The 20,026-nt window shown below is 40.4% G+C and overlaps 1 protein-coding gene across 1 annotated transcript in view; it reads left to right on the forward strand.

Annotated features, from left to right (window-relative positions):
* The window catches only part of SEMA6A (semaphorin 6A), a 152,231-nt gene that overhangs the window by 91,764 nt on the left and 40,441 nt on the right, over window positions 1-20,026 (forward strand). Inside the window, exons 5-11 of the mRNA XM_010590486.2 lie at window positions 905-967; window positions 1,690-1,791; window positions 7,334-7,424; window positions 11,040-11,159; window positions 11,870-11,958; window positions 13,269-13,486; window positions 18,891-19,022. Coding sequence (XP_010588788.1) covers window positions 905-967; window positions 1,690-1,791; window positions 7,334-7,424; window positions 11,040-11,159; window positions 11,870-11,958; window positions 13,269-13,486; window positions 18,891-19,022 — 815 coding nt within the window. The remainder of the gene's footprint in view (window positions 1-904; window positions 968-1,689; window positions 1,792-7,333; window positions 7,425-11,039; window positions 11,160-11,869; window positions 11,959-13,268; window positions 13,487-18,890; window positions 19,023-20,026) is intronic.

The following is a 20,026-nucleotide window of genomic DNA, read 5'->3' on the forward strand; positions in this document are numbered from 1 at the left end:
CTTTCCTTGTAACTCCACCTGGGGGTATTTTAGTTAATAAAATCTGTACATAGAAGTAGACAATACCTTCAGTCCAGTAACTTACATGAAGGAGAATAACCCAAAAACCCACTGCCATTGAGTCGAATCCAACTCATAAGGACCCCATAGGGTTTCCAAAGCTGTACATACATCTTTACAGATGCAGACTGCCACATCTTTGTCCCATGGAACCGCTGGTGGTTTTGAACCACCGACCTTTCGGTTAGCAGTTGATTGCTTTACCAATGTGCCACCAGAGCTCCTTATGAAGGAGAATAACCTGAATTAAATATTTGTCCACCTAAAGTGAACATCCCCTTTATGCATAAGAAAATTACTTACATATTTTATGAAAAAGGTCTGCTTTACAAAAATTGATTTATCAGCTGAAAAGAAAGGGTAGCCAAACCCATTACCGTCAAGTCAATCCTGGCTCATAGCTACCCCACAGGACAGAGTAAAACTGCCCCACAGAGTTTCCAAGGAGTGCCATTAGCTCTTTACCACTACACCACCAGGGTTTCCAGAAGAAGCGGTAGGATGTGTATTTTATCAAAATGGGCATAATTTAGCAAGTTAATTTGGATATTTTATGTGAAAATTCCACCCTGTTGTTTATTCTTCTTTGCTTTCTTTTATCTTTATCTCAAAGAGAAGATCATTTTGTAGTTTAATGAATAGAATAGATAGGAGTTCAAAATTAAATGAACGTTTCCATCTCTAATCTCTTGTTGCTATGGTGAATTAATCATGGAGAAAGGGTGCAGAAAGCTTTCAATAAATATATATGTTCAGCCTTCAGTCTCCCCGAGGGAACTCTTACTTCTAAAATCAAATGCAACAACCTCTGTACTCTAATTGATTTCTTTCTTGATCCCGGCAGAAACTGACATGGAAATCTAGACAGGCTGATGTAGACACATGCAGAATGAAGGGAAAACATAAGGTAGGCAATTTTCATTTCTCCTGCAGCTGCCACTTTGGGTTAACTTTTTGACTGTTATCTCTAGCCGTCGACTGTGATATGGAATGGATCATGCCATTCACTTTTCTCCAGTAATTGCTTTTTCCATCAACGTATTGAAGGCTTTAATTTGCAGAAATAGTTTGCTTTTAATGTGATGAAACATTACGACAGCTGCTTGGGCTGCATCATGAACTACTTAGGCGACCAGGGATTATGAGCACAAAGCTGGCTGCCCTGACTCCTCCAAGTGCACTCTCCCACAGCCCCACCCTGCAACCCAGTGCTCACAGGGACTCGGGGGAACGGCTCATAAAAGGCTGCCAAAGACATACAGGGTTTTGTGCCTTTGGTCATAAAACAACATAAAAACACAACTCGACCAGAAGCCTTGTACATCAAGGGACCCTGGAGCATCTGGCATTAAAATTAATATGATGGGAGAGCGTCGCTCTCCAGGTTTGCTTTTTCCTTCTTACCTAAACACACTCTTCCATTCTGTACTGTGTTTTTATTTGCTGTTGAAAAGCAATTGTTTTTGGTTAATAGTAGGAGGAACTGAAACTTTTATAAGAGAGCTCCTCAGCTGCCTTCATTTTAACCCCCTGTGAGCAAAAAAAAAAAAAAGCAGATCATGATATAACGTGAAGAATGGGTTTCTGTATCGAATGGAGCGATATAAAAAAGTTTGAATTATTTTTCAGGATGAGTGTCACAACTTTATTAAAGTTCTTCTAAAGAAAAATGATGATACGTTGTTTGTCTGTGGAACTAATGCCTTCAACCCTTCCTGCAGAAACTATAAGGTAAATGCTGTTTTCTCTGTCTGGAACCACCCGGCCAGGAGGTATTTCATAATTTACTGTGACTGTACCTGCAGCAACCTAAGAGGGGTAATTCAACACCACCTGGGTTCTTCTCACTTGTTCAGCTTAATGTATTGCTCCACATGAGTGATCCTGAGCAGGCTTCTAAGCTTCCTGTTTGTTCAGAATTGATTGACACATCTATAAAAAGCCTACACAGCCAAGTTGGTTTCTGTAAGACCCTATTCTTTATTGTTTGGAAGACCAGCATACTTACCACACATACCATGTGGATTTCTTTTCTCTCTTTCTCTTTCTCCCTCCACCCCCGTCATCTCTTCTCTGAGCACAAAAACATACATATATTGTGAATGAGTCCTAATTTAAAAGGCATCTCAAAATCCGTTTGAAACTGTAGGCTTTTTTCTAGTCGAGATTTTAAAGAACTCAGGCATTTAATTCCACTTTAGCACTCAGAGAAGAGTGCCTCACTTTACCATGGCCTTTGTGCAGGGAGAGAAAAAACTAACTCTCCAAGTTGGTAAGTCTAGTTAGTCCTGACGCTGCTGGTAGAAGTGTTGCTGAAGAGCAGGGAGCTCACCAGCTGTGCAAGCAGAGGTGGCAATGATCTAGGGTCTTACCTCTCCATCTGTCATTGTTCTTGTCTCTTCTTTCTGCAAGTCTTTCACTCAGCAGAGTTTTTGTCATGGCCAAGCCCTGAGGTTGTAAACACAAGTAGGAGACCCCCACCCTTAGGGAAGAAAGAGAATGAGCAGGAAACTGCAATTCCATGGGGTTGCTGCCATAGTGAAGCAGAGTATAATGACAGCACAGCGAAAGAGTGCCTAACCTAGCTGGGGAAGGCTTCCAGAAGGCTGTAGGTGACCCCTCCTTTCAAACGTTCCACCTACTATTCTCACATGTGGAATTCCCATGTCTAACTCATAAGAAACCCATAAGTTCTGTGAGTGCAGAGCCCATGTCTGTGCTTAATTCCAAGCAGGTACTTAATAAATGTTTGTGGAACAAATGAAGGACTGAGGTAATGCCTGGCATTGGTCTTAAGGGATAAGTAGAAGTTAGCCAACAGGAGGGAGAAGGGCATTCCAGATAGAGGGACAGCGTGAACAAAGACATGGGGTAAAAAACAGCCTATTAAGTTTGGGAAACTCCATTTGGTTCTGAGGGGCTGGACTGTGAAGTGACAAGTGATAATAAGAAAGAGGCCAGGGATGAAGGGAAGAGAATAGATTCTGGACAATATTTAAGTGACAAAGCTCAGTAGGATTTAATGATTGATGCCCAGCATAAAGAGAAAGAGGAATCAAGAATGAGGCCAGGCTATCTCTTGGGTGAGTGGATGGACGGGGCTGCTACCAACACAGACAGAAAATAAAGGAAAAGCAGTGGTTGGGTGGGGGTGGTGAGGAGACAGAGAGTTGGGTTTTGAGCATGATAAGTATGACTACACAGTGGATGGCAATGCCTGTGGGACGTGAATAGAGATGTGTCTAGCAGGAAGATAAATGGATAAGCCTTGACTTAGGAAGAGGCATGGGTAGAAATATAGATTTGGGTTTCATCAGTACAGATAGCAGTGAAACCCAGGGAGTGTGAAGCATTAGAAAAGGAGTGATGGCCTGGATCTAGAACCAGCGGCCTCACCAGCCTTTGGTTTGACCACTTGAAAGGCCTTCTGCCCTTTCTTTGCACAGTCGTTGAAGGGGAGGTCTATTTTACCTTCACACTCATCTTATCTTTGGTAATGGGCATCAACAGGGCCAGGATTAGGGTGAGGCAAGTGAGGCACTTATCTTAGGCACAAAATCTAAGGGGTTGCTGTAAATTCAAGAATCAAAATAAATATTTCTAATACACTATTTTTAGAATATCACAAATTAATGCAAGAAAACTCCATCATGAACAAAATGACAAACTTTTAAGTAAAGACAGGATCCATCAGCTTATAGTAGAGGCAACCAGCCCTGCCCAGCAATTACTCTAATGGCGTAGTGGTTAAGAGCTACGGCTGCTAACCAAAAGGTTGGCAGTTCGAATCCACCAGGCACTCCTTGAAAACTCTATGGGGCAGTTCTGCTCTGTCCTGTAGGGTCTCTATGAGTCGGAATTGACTCGACAGCAATGGGTTTAGTGACAGCAGACAGCTGACGATTCAGCTTCAAGTATATCACTAAATATTCCATCCCTGTTTGTCATTGTTTCTAACTCATTAAGATTAATGCTTCTAACAAATCCTAAGGAATTCTCTAGCTGGGAAGCTTTCTTTTATGACAAATTACAGGTTTTCTTGGCGCTGCGATACATGGACTGTAAGTGGTCTAGCCCATTCTTCCTGAACATGTTCCATTCCCCACGACGCCTCACTTACAGTGATACCTTCACCTCTTGCTTGTTGTGTAGCCACACCTGCTGAGACATGTTCCACCCCAGGAGCCTGGACCTCTCAGAAGCCACAGACAGGGATGTTCTTCACACTCAGTCCTGTCTATATGTGTGCCTCTGTAGGTGGCAGTGGGAACACTTGGCATGGCTCAGAAAAGGGTTCTTTTAGACTCAGGGGACAGCGGGACTTTGCTGGTAACACAGGACATAATGTATCTGGCTATAGGAAGAATGGACAGCCTCTCTTTTAAGTGTGTGTGTGTGTTTCCCTTAATAAACACTACTAATTTTTTTTTTAACAGATCAGGACCAAAGGTTATAGCAAAAACAATGGCCAGTTTTCCACTGAAAAACCTAAGTCTCATAGCATGAGAGCAAGAAGTTGATTAGAGTAACTTAAAGCAGGAGGGTGACAGTCTCTTCCTCTACCGTGCCTTGAATTTTATAATTCATGTAATGGACGTAGGCATAATGTGTTAGAAAGATTATAGCCCCAAATAAGATTATCTGGGGAGGAATTTTGAAGGCTACCCATTATAAATCTAAAACCACACTCCATGCCTTTTTCCTCCTGTTCTCTAAACCTCTTGAACTTCTGCGAAGGTCAGGCTGGTTCTTTGTGTGATTATCTGTACCCTGTGGTGATTTAATTCCCCAGGGGCTGCTGTTAAGTCTGATATTTGATGACTGCTACCACAAGGATTAGTTCTTACTTCATGGAAAGAAGATTTCACCATGGAATTGTTTTGTCTCTGGACCTTTCCAAACTCACAAACCAATACGTTAATTCTTCAGTGCTTCCTACCCCTGACTAGCTACAGCTATAGTTAACTTTTTTAGAAGTAGGTACATGGAAAAAAAAAAATCTGCCTGGCATATTGTTTCCCCGCTGCAGGATTACAGCATGCACTGCTTGGGAGAAGGGCATTCCCATTGCATCATTGTGTACTAAGCATCACTTTTGAATACCTGCCAGATCCACAGACCGCAGAGTCTGTCACAGTTTAACAGGAAGCTCTTTTTGGGATAAATTATCAGAAAAAGGCTAATAAAAATGTGCTGGGGGGAAGAGTGCTTTGCTTTAAAGGATGTCTGGCCTGAACGTCTTTCTCCTAAAAATACATGTTTTTAACACAGCTGCTTTATGTGATTCTACAGTCAAAAAATAATAATAAGATGGCTTATGTTAGGGGCCTTCTCAAAGTGGTTATGAATGGAAAAGGTCTGTCACATTCCTCAATTTTGTGGGGGGCGGGGTTAGAATAAAAGATAAAATTAGTTGGCAACACTAACTGCTGCTCATGAGAACCTCGCTCTTTCCTCCTGAGCAACGACTCCAGGCTCCTTGATTTCATGCTAAAGGCCTTTTGGCGTCTCCTTCCTCAGCATCAGTGCTGCCTTAGGTTTATCTTCTTTCAATTTTCATATCTGTGGTAAAACCATCCAACTCCCAAATGTGTAAACAAGATATGCTAAAACTATAAAGAAGATTGAAAACAAAGTGGTGTAACAACATTAATGATTATGGAAGAGATCATTTTATGGACTCAGTGGAGATGAGATTTATGTGCTAGGAAGATCCCATGGAGTAAGGAGAAGGAGACATTCTGGCCTCCTTTTCTTTACTCCTGAATCACATGGAGTAAGGAAGGGGACAGCAGGAAGCACTGTATTATTGGTGAAGGTCGGCCAAATTCTGACTAATGTAGTCATATAACAATAGAGGTCTATTTCTTTCTCACATCACAGTGGATTGTGGGTCTGCGAGAAGGGCTCAGAGTTCTGTGAGGTTATTTAGAAGGCCAAGCTCTGTCTTTATCATAGCTCTGCCATCCCCTAGGGTCTTACACTTTTCCACTGACTCCTCTGTGTCCGGTGGGCAAATATGGACACAGAACAAGTGTGGAGGACCCTGGGTGATTTTCCAGAGCAATACCTGGAAGCGGCTCTTATCATTTATACTCATGTTCCATTGGCCACAGCTCGGTCACATGGCCACACATGAGTGCAAGGGTGGATGGGAAATGTAGTTTGGTGTGATCTCCAAGGAAGGGAATGGAGTTTGGTGAACTGCTAGAAAGGCTTTGCCACACCTAAAAATGCTTATGGGTCCAGGCAGGTAGCTTATAGAATGAAGCAAGCAGGGTGTAAATACATTCTGTGGGTGAAGGGGCCTTGGGGCTGGAGACCGCTTGCTTGTCTGAAACAAGATGGCACCATTACTCAGCTGTAGCTAGTTGGGTAAGAAGAGCCTAAACTGACTTTCTGATTTTTTTTTTCAAAAGAAGCAAGAAATCTGGATTTTTATGTGAAATTTGTTTTAAAATTCGTGCTTAGTTTTCACTTACATTTTAACATTAAAATTGCTGAACAAAATTCATCTGCAGGCCAGTTATAACCTTTAATATAAAGGAACAAGGCATTGTTGGGCACTGGGAAACATGAAGACAAATGGCGGTTCCATTCCTCACTGTGTTTGACCTGTAAGAGCCCCTCAGCTTCTGGGTCTCCATTTCCTGTTTATACCATTTGAGGCTGGGACACGTTTCTAAACTCATTTTTAGAGCTAACATTCATTCCATGATTCTGAAATAGGTGCAAAGGGCCACTGAGCTGTGCTTGCATACATGGTTTTGCGCCTCTGCTGATACCATACTATTCTGCCAGCTACGCTGAGGAGAGATTCCATTGTCTGTCTGTTGGGATTTAACCCACAAAGGCAGGTCTCCTTAGGCAAAACAAAACCAAAAACTGAGGTCATTCTCTAAAGGATTCATGACTCAACAGATAATTCAGGTGATTGCCTCAGAAATTCCTTTTCCAAGAGAAAAGTCATTATTTCTAGAACATTCCCAAAGGCTATTGGTAATCAACTTTTTGTAATGGTGAGCAGTTACACAGACATAACAAGATTTCCAACTTTCCTAGCTGTAGAACCTTCATCAGTGACTTAATCTCATCTGATTAAGTCTTCAGTTTCCTCATCTGAAACCAGTAGATTTATCTCAGAGGGAATTTGTAGGGGTTATTTGCAAGAATACATACGAATCACTTAGCACAGTAAGTGTTTAATAAATATCCCTGCTATTACTACTGTTAGTTGTGGTTGTTCATAATTAAGTCCTATTATTTCATTTAGATGGATACTTTGGATCCTTTTGGGGATGAATTTAGTGGAATGGCCAGATGCCCTTATGATGCCAAACATGCCAACGTTGCACTGTTTGCAGGTAAATGACCTGATTTCTTTTTATTGCATTTGCTTTTGCATGTTTCAACCTGTCACTGCAAATCTGCTCTGGAGGATTCGTGGAGTCACAGTTGTGCTTTGATTCTCTGGTGAATACAGTAATTAAAAATACCTTTTCCATTTGCCATTAGTATGGAAATTGTACTTTTGCTTCTGAAAGAGTTCTTTGCTACACTTTCCCATGTTTTGTGCCTTCAGAAAAGGATAGCAACATAGTACACTAGGTATGTCCTGTATTGGTTAGGACATGCTTGAGCACAAGTAATAGAAAAATCTGACCTCAAGCCACGTTAAGCCCCAGAGTGGAAATATTGTTTAAGGTAGGGTAATCTTTGAGGCTGGTTTGAGTCAACAGCTCAAAAGTATCATCCAGGATGCAACTCCATTTCATTTCTCTGCTTTGCATCAATTTCATTATGAGACTGGCTGCTCTCTCGATCAGAGGATGACTGCCAGCCCCAATGAGGCTTGTGTGCCCTCATGTCCATATACAGAAGGAAGAAAGAGAGAGGAAAAAGGAAGGAATTGCTTTCTTCTGGGTGCTTTCTCAGATCATTGAGGCCACTTGCCCAAAAGCTTCCAGAAACCACCTCTTCCAGAATCTCACTAACCTGATTAGTCTCCATACCTGTGTCTGACATGAAGACTGTGGATCAGGGGAGGGAATGATGCTCAGTAGCTTAGATTGAGCCATGCTCCCCTCTTCTGTCCCTTCTTACCACTGAAAAAGATCTAAGAGGTAGCAAATAAGCCACCATTTTCAGATTTAGTCAGATGTGTGTGTGTGTGTGTGTGTTAATTAAGAATTTATTTAGAAATTCATTGCCAGCTGTGTATGTGGAGGTGGGTATAGGGAAATGTGTTGGTATAATAGCAATTGTTACAGCATGTAATAAAGCAGTTAGCTATAATTTTCATCACAACAGCTAAAAACTGGCACATTCTAGTTGGATGAGCAACTTTAAGGCCTTGATTATAAAACAAGATTACCTTCTGGTTCCTTGAACCTCATCCTCGGCTTCACCCATTTGTGAGCCTGATTTTGCAGTCACAGGTTGTAGAAACAGTTTCTGCCACGTTAAGAAGGAAAGGTTCACCAGGTTGAGCACACCTAGGTTGAGCACGCTGGGAAGCAGCATTGTAAGAAACACAAACTCTTACAGACCTATTTATATGCATGGGCAGGAGCAAGGCCAGGAGGAAGAGGGCTTGAGCATATTCTCACTTGTGTAATTATTGTGGTAGCACCTGACACTTGGAAACGTTCTTAGTTGGTAGCATGGAGGTTGTGGGCTGCAGTAAAGAATTTAAATTTAATTGTAAGCTAAAAAGAGGGCATTTTGTAGCCTGAGGTAGAAGGGGGAGAATGGGCAGAATATTTACTAGGAGCCGTATAGAGCTATGAGTTGGAACTGACTCGAAGGCAACAGGTTTGCTGTATATATATATACATACATATATATATGTATGTATGTATGTGTGTGTATATATACACACACACACACACACAGAGCAAGGTGCAACCAGTTAAGCCCTTGACTGCTAATGGAAAAGGTTGGTTGTTGAAACCACCCAGAGGAACTTAGGAACAAAGCCCTCCCATTCTGTTCCCAAAGGTCACAGCCATGAAAATCCTATGGAGTGCAGTTCTACTCTGCAACACATGGGGCCTCCATTAGTTGGAATCAACATAGAACTGGTTAGTTTTTTTTTTTTTTTTTTCCCTACAGAGCAAAGAGTCTCTGGTGGTGCAAATGATTAATGTGCTTGGCTGCTAACTGGAAGGTTGGTGGTTCAAATCCCCCCAGAGGTGCCTTGAAAGAAAGGCCTGGCAATCTACTTCTGAAAAATCAGCCACTGAAAACCCTATGGAGTACAGTTGTACTCTGACGTACATGGAGTTGCCATGAGTCAGAACTGACTTGATGGAATTGACTCAATGGCACCTATTTTTTTGTTTGTTTTATAGAGCGCAAGCCACATGAGGTAATACTATGACTGTGCCCCTCCTCCCCCTGAAAACAAAGCCAGGTATATTTAAATAGTTTATCATTGGAATGTTTGAAATCTCATAAAAGGTCAGCCCTTATTAATGGAAGATCATTATTGCAATTAAATGATTGTCATATTACCAAGAGTGGCAGAGTAGTGCCCCATTTTACAAATAAAAGCTCTGGTGGGATACCCAGCTTGAAATGACTGTAAAACAAGAAGAGTCCTGGAGCGTTTTAGAAGGAATAGCCTCTTTCCTACTGCCCCCCAACTACCGAGGCGTTTCCACGTGACATGGGGCTATAATTGCATAAGGAACGTTGTGATTTTTAGGTAGGTGTTTTTCAAAGGAAAGTTTTGCTGACAGCAGCTCTAATCTAACCAAAACAATCAACACTCATTGAGGTATGGCTTTTAATAATGCAGATATCAAGACAGCTCCAACTTAAGCAAGAGAAAATTTCAGTTATTTTAAGACTAAAGGAATATACAGTTTCAAAAATTTTGCTTAGGTATATTTGGATAAGGTGTTTTGTTGTTTCTAAGTCATTCTGTCTAGCCCACAAATGGGAAGAGCTGAAAGATTACTATGTTATATAGAAGTCAACTGGACATACAATGAGAGAAAATATGTAATCCATTAAAAATGAATCTAGGAAGTAATTTTAAAATTTTGTATGTAATTATTGGTTCCATTTAATCTACATAGATTTTACTGTTCTAGAACATCCTAATTTGATGATTCGTGTTAAGAATGTTTGCTAATCTAGTAATGAACCACAAGTTTTGGGGGTCAATCTTCATCGCTGTCATTTGACTTAGAAATATACTCAAACATGTCTCCCCAAAAGCATGAATTTATAAAGAAAGGTCAAGTTGAACCCTGCATTCCCTCCCACCCCCCCCCTTTCTTCTTTGCTTTGGCATCTTGTACATCAGAATGTGTTTAGTTTGTAACTTTGGAAATACTGAAATCAGAGTCTTTTATTTAAGCTAATAACACAAAAGAATGGCAGATTTTAGTGAACTCTCATGACTGAGGTCAGGAGGAGCAAGGACTCTCGAAATATAAGTAGTTGAAGAACTGAGATGAAACTTAGTCAGCCATTTTTTGCTTGTGGATCATTTTCCCACTCCCCTCATCTGCTCTGGCTGAGGACCCCATTACTTCTGCTTTTTACTTAAAATTGCTGATGATACGATCAGCCTCCACCTTTCCTTGGTCTCTCACCTAATCCAGTTTACCATGGTGTGGTGGCGGTGGCAGTGTCTAAGGGGCCTTGGCCTTGAGATTTCAGTCAAGGTCCATCTAATCAAGTAAGGCAAACAATATTTTTCATTTACCCTGTACCCTGAGCTGCTGCTGCTGCTGCTTAGAAATTGCCATGCAATTTAAAAATGAAAAATGTTTCATCTCCCATGATCCCAATTTAAAACGGTTAGGAATGTGGACTAAGTATCTTCCCAGCGACTCTTGGATTTTTCCCAGTTGTCCTATCTCATTTGCCTGATGTAGGAAAGCAATCTGGGGGATTTCTCTATTATTCCCCCACCCCCACTTCTTTGCTTCCACCCCATTCACCTCCTTTCTTCTTCGTTTCAGATGGGAAGCTGTATTCAGCCACAGTGACTGACTTTCTCGCCATTGATGCAGTCATTTATCGGAGTCTTGGAGACAGCCCAACCCTGCGGACCGTCAAGCACGATTCAAAATGGTTGAAAGGTGAACACGTAATTAAAAGGAGAAAAGAGGAGGGATGGGGGAAATACATATCTTGTGGGAGATTTAGAGTCTGGATGGACCAGACTGTAGTTTCACTTTTAGTAATGGCTTCTGACAGACAGGAAAGTGTAAATTGCATCTTTTGCCTCAACTGATTTATTTACCTTCCTTTTTCCCTTCCCATGAGTTTCTGGAGTTTTAACAAAACTACCTATGCCACTACAATAGAATACATTACATTCATCTTTCCCTGCCTCAAATTCTCATTTCAGCGTCCCACCTGAAAAGAACTGAACAATTCATTCATGGAAGGGGACAGGGGATTGGAGGCAATTGGGAAACTGGAAAAAAACTGTTCACAACCCTGAATGAGTCAGAGTTGACAAGGAGATGTGTACAGAAATCCTTGCTGTAATATGGTGATTCTATTGTGGAAAACAAAATTACAGAGATATGCAAAACTCATTTATTCTTCATTGTTGATTGTAACAGCTTCTGAAGGATATAATTTGTAGACTCAAATGCCTTATGAAATCACCAGTACTGGCATGTATAAAGTCATGACAAATGGTTCCTGGTAACCAATGCTTAATGGCCCTACACTTTAAATTAATAAGTTAATTCAACTTGATTGAAATTTGCAATTGATCAAAGTTCTTCTTTTAATTCTGTTTGATATGTCCCCAATTAAAGTGCCCATTTGTCCACAGAGCCATATTTTGTCCAAGCAGTGGATTATGGAGACTACATCTACTTCTTCTTTAGGGAAATAGCGGTGGAGTACAACACCATGGGAAAGGTAAGAGAGGAGGACACCTCCGGATTCTCTTGTAACATTTTCAGAAATTCACTTTTGGGTTGAGGTTGCTGCAAATGGCCTTGAAATGAGAACCCTACATCTTAAGGACAGGGTCATCATGAATGTGAAGCCTTGTGCTGCCTAGAAGACCTATATGTCTTTTCTTTTTTAAAATTTGTTATGGTAAATGTATATACGTATGTAACAAAAAAATGCCATTTTAATCGTTTTTAAGTATACAATTCAGTGATGTTAATGACATTCACCATGTTGTGCAGCCATCACCACTGTCCATTTCCAAATGTTTTTCATCACCCCAAACAGAAACTCAGCACCCCCTAAATATAACTCCCCACCTCCCCCTCCTCACAACACCTGGTAAACCCAACCCACTGCCGTCCAGTCGATTATGGGTCATAGCAACCCTATGGGACAAAGTAGAACTGCCCCCATAGAGTTTCCAAGGAGCACCTGGTGAATTTGAACTGCCAGCCTTTTGGTTAGCAGCTATAGCACTTTACCACTATGCCACTAGGGAACACCTGGTAACCAATAATAAACTTTTATTTCTATGCCCTAATGCTTTTTCAGAACAGTAACAGATTACTGGGAACCTCTTAAATATTTCTCTTGAAATTTTCATTGACAGATATTTGGCTGATTTCATACTGAGTTTCAATTATTTCAAGATTTCATTTCCGGGTATACTCAACCAGCTTTTTCTTTTTAAGTGAGTTGCTTGGCAGAGAGAGGGTAAATATCCAGCACTTGAAGCAAAACTGAAAACCTTGACTTTTTTCTTTATTGCAAAAAGCAATAGAACACTAGGGGGTTGCATTTCCGTAATTTTTTACCACAGAGAGCAGATCAAGGTCACTAAGGTGGAGGGCATAAATAAAATGTCAGCGCGGCTTGCATAGTTTGAGGAATGCAAACTCCATGTAAGAGATTCAGGGCGTACTGGCAGCCAGTGAGGATGGCAGAGATGGTGCATACAAAGTGTGCTTTTGTTTGTGGAAATAAAAAGCTAGGCAGTCTGTATGGAAATGAGTTTATGTGGCTGGGAGCTGATCCCCTGAAGGATTTATGGCTCTGTATTAAATGCCATAGCCTTATCTTTTAAAACATGCTGTTCCAGTGCTGAGTTTCCCTTTTTTTTTTTTTCTTTTTTCCCCTGCTGCTAATTTTAGAAACACAGGATAAAATTAAGCACCTTGTTCTGTTTTTATTTTCAAGGAAAGGCAAATCCTACTAAGATCTCCTTGCAAAGTGTGTGCATTTTATTTTCTTGGTATGTTTTTCCTCTACAGGTAGTTTTCCCAAGGGTGGCTCAGGTGTGCAAGAATGACATGGGAGGATCTCAAAGAGTCCTGGAGAAACAGTGGACATCTTTTCTAAAGGCTCGCCTGAACTGCTCAGTTCCTGGAGACTCTCATTTTTATTTCAACATCCTCCATGCAGTTACAGATGTGATTCGCATTAATGGCCGTGATGTTGTCCTGGCAACCTTTTCCACACCTTATAACAGGTAACCATGGCCTGGCTGTGTTGACCTAATCTGTCTTCCTGTCTTCCTTTTCCCAGGGGTTCTCTTCTAATATACAGTATTCACAACTGAAGGAAGAACTGCTACTCATTATTTGTAGTGAAGAAGCACTTAACATTCAGTTTTCATCAGCAAATTAACAGTATAAACGGTATGAGATTAGGATTCCAGGGAAAGTAATTAGATAAACTATAACAATAACTTTTATTTATATGCCTGGCATATCAACACTTTTCACGTGTTATTTCTAAATCCCAGTAATACTGGAAAGTGGATACTACTGCCTTCTTTTTACACTTTAAGGAAGCAGCTCAAAATATTATACTACCTGGTCCAAGTAGCGAGTAGATGGAAGCGGAAGCTTTGGAACTCAAGAATTTCTCTCCTGTCTCTTCCAGCTCATCTAACTTTCTATTTGACTGTTAATATTTCCGTGACTGGATTGGTGACTTTTGAAGCAAAACAATGGAAGTTTGTTAAAATGCTACAGGGTGAAATTCAAGATTCAAATGGCTCCATCTTGCCTCCCACCTTAGGTTCTTGACCTCTCAGAGGAAGTCTCCCTCAGATAGCCTCACTCTATAAGTTGGACCCTGGCCTGGATCCCAATGATAGCATCGTTGTCTGACTCTGGTAGACCGTAGTGAGAATTTACAAACCATCAAACATTATACCTAGAAATATTTAGTACCAGCCTATTCGCTCCTATTTTTTCTAATTTAGCTAACCTAAGACATTGAACAATTAAATGACATAGTAATAATTGTTCCTAGAGCAGTGGAATGAAATATATGGAGACTAAGGACTAGAAGAAAGGTAGACATTCAGTTCCCTGGTATTCAGCTCTCCAGTAAGCCAACTAGATCTCAGAGACCTAGCCCTGTTGTGTGAAAATGGTCGTAATTCTGGGTGTGGTCATGAGATCAAAATAGTTGTACTATGCTTTCATGTCTATGTAGAAAATTGTATCTTCTATATTAAATATCTTCCTCTAGGAATATACTGTGCTGTTTTGGATTACAGTTTTTACAAAGACTTTTAAGAACTTGGTAAGTGCCTAGGTGACAGGCACATAAATGATGAGATGGAGGATAGCATCTAGAAAGAATTGCTTGAGAAATATAGCTGAGAGCAGAGCAAGCTGAAGGATGAAATAATGTTCTTCAGTTGTATAGAGGGAAAGACTTAAGGATTCCCAAGTGGGAATGTAAAATGGTGCTGCTACTGTGAAAAACAGTTTGGTGGTTCCTCAAAAAGTTAAATATAGAATTACCATATGGCCTATCCATTACACTCCTAGATATACCCAGAAATATTGAAAGTAAGGACTCAAATAGATTCTTCTACACTAATGTTCATTGCAGCACTATTTACAATAGCCAAAAGATGGAATCGACCCAAGTGTCCATCAACAGGTGAGTGGATAAACAAAATGTGGTATATTCATACAATGGAATATTTTTCTGCCATAGAGTGAAATGAAATTCTCATACAGACTAAGTCATGGATGAACCTTGAAAACATCATGCTAAGTGATATAAGCCAGACCGAAAAAGATATTCTATGATTCCCCTGATAATAAATACCTAGGCTAGGCAAATGCTTACAGATAAAAGTAGATTAGTGGTTACCAGGGTTTGAGGGAGGAGGGAGAATGGGGTGTTACTGCCTAAGGGGCACTGGGTTTCTATTTGGGGTAATTAAAAAGTTTTAGAAATAAGTAGTGGTGATGTTTGTACGACGTTGTTAATGTAATTAACGTTACTGAATTGTATAATTAAAAATCATTAAAAAAAAAAAGTTACCCACTGAAGATGCATAAAAATGTGAACCCATATTGCAGCAAGAAGTTTTCACTCAGATTTAGGTGAGCTTTAACCAGCTGTAGGGTTTGTTAGACTTGAGGATAGGAAAGTTATAAAAAAAAAAAAAAAAACAAACTCAGGCCTTGCTGTTCTCCTAAATCGAAACCCATCTATCTAGAGTTGTCAAAAAAAAGTATACTATTGAGGTCCAGCAGGGATGCAGGAGTTGCTAGAATTTAAGAGTACTTTCCTAATTTATCTTTCTTATGGTGGGGCGGGAGGGATGTCACTTTGTGATTACTGTATAGTAACAGGTTCCTGAATATTGTGGATTCTCCTTTTAAAGAATTTTCTGAAAAGGCCCCTAAGAAACATCCCCTTAGTGCATGCTTATGCAGTCTCCAAAAACTTATTTGCTGAGTAAAATCAGATAAGAAAAATATACACACCTATTTTCATCCATAAATTATAGTCCCTCTCTAGATTTACTCCTTCTGTTATCCTTCTCCACTCAAACTCTACACTTGAAAACTTGGCCGTGTCAGATGGTTTCAGATCCCTTAGAGCCTCCTCTTTGCCTTGAGGATAAAGCCCAGGTTCCTTGGTGTAACATGAAAGCCCCTTAACGGACTGACCCCCACTTTCTCCTCCAGCTCACCTCTTCCCGTCCTCTACCACACTGTTCAAGTCACAGCCCTGCTGGAGCTAAGAGCCATTTCTTGAATGGCCATTCTGTGCTCATGCCCTGCTCTCTGTCAGGGCTGCCCTCCAACTCTCATCTACCCATGGAAATCCTGAGGGTGTGCCAAGTCTCAAGTCCAGAGTCACTGCTGTGGGACTTGGTACATACCTCTTTTATATACTGCTCTTTCCAGATTGTCCTGGAGTTGTTTTTGTTGTTGTTGTTAGTATATTTGCCTCTGTAGTGAACTGTGAGCCAACTGAGGGCAGGAACTCTATACTATTTTTTTTTTCTACTGGTTGAGACATATATTAGGGATTCCGTAAATATACGTTTCCATAAATATGAAAAATGGCTGCAGCAGTACATTGATAGGGAACTGCCGGAAATTCATTTGATTGTGTAGATCATAACAAATTATGGATAACATTGTCAAGAATGGGAATTCCAGGACACTTAATTGTGCTTGTGAGGAACTTGTACATAGATCAAAAGGCAGTTGTTTGAACAGAAAAAAGGGATACTGTGTGGTTTAAAATCAGGAAAGGTGTGTGTCAGGGTTGTATCTTTTCACAGTACTTATTAAACCTGTCTACTGAGCAAAATAATCCAAGAAAATATATGAAGAAGAATGCAGCATCAGGATTAGAGAAGGACCCATTAACAATCTGTGATATGCAGATGACACAACCTTGTTTGCTCAAAATGAAGAGGATTTGAAGCACTTACTGATGAAGCAAAGACTACAGCCTTCAGTATGGATTACACCTCAATATAAAGAAAACAAAAATCCTTACGACTAGACCAATAAGCAACATCTTGATAAAAAGAGAAAATATTTCTCAGAAATTTCATTTTACTTGGTTCCACACTCAACACCCATAGAAGCAGCAGTCAAAAAATGAAATGACTTATAGCATTGGGTAAATCTGCTGTAAAAGACCCCTTCCAAGTGTTAAAAACCAAAGATGTCACTTTAAGGACTAAGGTGCTCCTGACCCAAGCCTCACGTGCATGCAAAACCTGGATGATGAATAAGGAAAACCGAAGACAAACTGATGCATTTGAATTACGGTGTTGCCAAAGAATATTGAATATACCATGGACTGCCAGAAGAATGAACAGATCTGTCTTGGAAGAAGTACAGCCAGAATGCTCCTTAGAAGCAGGGATGGTGAGACTTCGACTCACATACTTTGGCCATGTTATCAGGAGGGACCAGTCCCCGGAGACAGGCATCATGCTTGGTAAAGTCGAGGGTCAACGAAAAAGAGGAAGACCCTCAAGGAGATGGATTGACACAGTGGCTGCAACAATGGACTCAAACATAACAATGATTATGAAGATGGCTCAGGACTGGGCAGTTTTTTTTTCTGTTGTACATAGGGTCATTGAGTTGGAAATGACTCAATAGCACCTGATAATAACCCCAACAAAAAATATATAAGTAGAAGAAGGGAAGAAAGGAAGGAAAGACATACAGAAGGAAGTGGTGAAAGGAAGAAAGAAGGATTTCACAAGCAATTCTAATCTTGGGAAAATTATAAAACCCTAGGATATCTTAAGTTATTATAAGATGTGTCATAAAATACTTCAAGCAATACTTATTCTTTTTTTTTCTTATTATATAAGGGTAAATATGTGCCCATGTCACTATCAGGAAAGAGAATGTGAAGAGAGTCTTACAAAATAAAATAAATAATGCTAGGGTTCAAAAATTCCAGAACAAATGGAGATCACTGTTTTATATATGCAATTCCATGAATAATAAATATAATACATCTTTTATAAAAAGGTAATCCTTTAAATTTTCTCTATTAATCCTTCTACCTTGTTTTAAATAAGCTTTTTATCCTCTCCCTACTTCTCCCTTCATTAGTAGTACTTCAGTAATTGTGTTAGAAATTAAAGATGGCATAACATTCACCTAATCATTTATGAAGTCATTTTTATATCCTTTCCCCATATGGAAAATCTAGACTGAAGTGTTCGCTCTGCCCCAGATGATGTTCCCACGGTGCAAAGTGCTTGTGTCTCTTGCCCTGGGTGCTCTTGTAATGGAGTAGCCCACTACCTAAAAACCTAATTACAGCTCTCAGGCAGTGTTTCTTACCATTTATTTTATCAAAACCAAGTAGCTACCATAGTCAAAAATAAATGTCGGTTCAAATATAAACAGTGTACCCAGAAAAATGAATAATTCATGCCTTCTCACTATCAATGAAAAAAAAATCCCTAAGTCCTTCCAGGAGTGCCAGGCAAGGACGTAATTACAGGTGGAGATTACCATCATTATTATTATTTAGCACTTTATAGAGCTCTTTATTTGCATAGTCATGGTGCTTTAGTCTTATGCAAATAAATAAGAAGTTAAAACTCAAATGTACAATCATGAATATAAAATATGTGTGGGTTTCCCTTCACACACTTTCTCATACTCTGAGTGCTTAGCTGAAAGAACCAAGTTCAAAAAGCATATGTGGACAGTGAGGGGATTTTTACTTCAGATGTTCACCAGTATTAGAGATGCAGAATGTTGTCCAGATATTTTATCTTTGGATTATTGATGATAGTTCATACCAGGGAATTCATGAAACTCCTAAATTATCTCCAGCTCAACAATTCTACCTTTATAATCAACAGTGGTTTCCAGAGAAAGTGAAGACATGAAGGGTTTTGTTGTAACTAGCCCTATTTTTAAGGCCATTGATGAATGTTTCATTGAAAGCATTCAATGAAAAACGTTCTCTTTATGCATTAGGATCCCTTCCATTTATAGTCTTCAGAATGGAAACCTTAAATTTCAGCTGCCTGTAACAGGAAAGTTTCCTTGGAGTATGTTTTCCAAACTTTATGCATAACTACTGAGTAATGCTTTGTGTGAAATGTCACGTTGCAGCATCCCTGGGTCTGCAGTCTGTGCCTATGACATGCTTGACATTGCCAATGTGTTTACTGGGAGATTCAAAGAGCAGAAGTCTCCGGATTCCACGTGGACACCAGTTCCTGACGAACGAGTGCCTAAGCCCAGGTACATGTGAATATTTATAAATCACTTTTAAGCTTCTAGACCTGGTGAGCCTTGCTTCTCTGATAGTGACCATCCTATATGAGCTACATGCTGGTGCCTTCCACACTCACCACGCACATACACATCCTGGAAGCATGGAAAGGGCTGTGAGGTCATTTGCCTTCATCCCCTTAACAAACCCCAGATTTACCTGTAATTGTATTCAAAGCAATATCTCTTTAGTCTTTTGCTTAGCCTCTACGTCTGTGGTTTGTCCACTGTAATCTGAGAATAAGAGGTACCATCTGGTCCAGACAGCCCCATTAGCCTATAGATGGGGAAGCTGAGACCCAGAAAGGTAAAGTGTATTTTGCAAGTTCTCAAAGCTTGGTAGATTATTCCCACTTTTCTTCCCTGCTTTCATTCAACTTTACAGAGATCCATGAGCCCTGGTGGTACAATGGTTAAGTGCTTGGCTACTAACCAAAAGGTTGGTGGTTCAAACCTACCCAGTGGATCTATTGGAGAAAGACCTGGAGATTTGCCTAGAAAACCCTATGGGGCAGTTCTGCTCTGTCACATGGGATCACTATGAGTCACAAATCAACTAACGAATGTCTTTAATACCTAATAAAGTGTGAGTTATAAGTGATGTCCCCTGGATCTTATGACCAGGCCAAGTCTGAGTTGAGCCCAAGACTTGCAGGCTAAGGGCAAGAAGAGCCCAGCAGATACAGTGGATCATTAGGATATCTCTGGCCTCCCAGGTTCTGGTCTGTTTCATGTCCAGATGCAGCACAGAGTCCTTTTCTCCCAAATCGCACCCTACAATTGTTTTCATAGGGAACCTTTGATCCAGAGGCAATCTAGAGACCTCTTGGTCCTACATAATCTCCTTCATATCCTCAAACTATGAATACATTCTTTCTAACTTGGACAAGAGTGGGATTCTCCCCCAACCCCATGCCTGCCTTCTCTACATGACACACGTTCCATGCCTGCGGTAGAGCATTTGCAAGCTGAGT

This window comes from Loxodonta africana, chromosome 2 (genome assembly GCF_030014295.1).
Source record: "Loxodonta africana isolate mLoxAfr1 chromosome 2, mLoxAfr1.hap2, whole genome shotgun sequence".
NCBI lineage: Eukaryota > Metazoa > Chordata > Mammalia > Proboscidea > Elephantidae > Loxodonta > Loxodonta africana.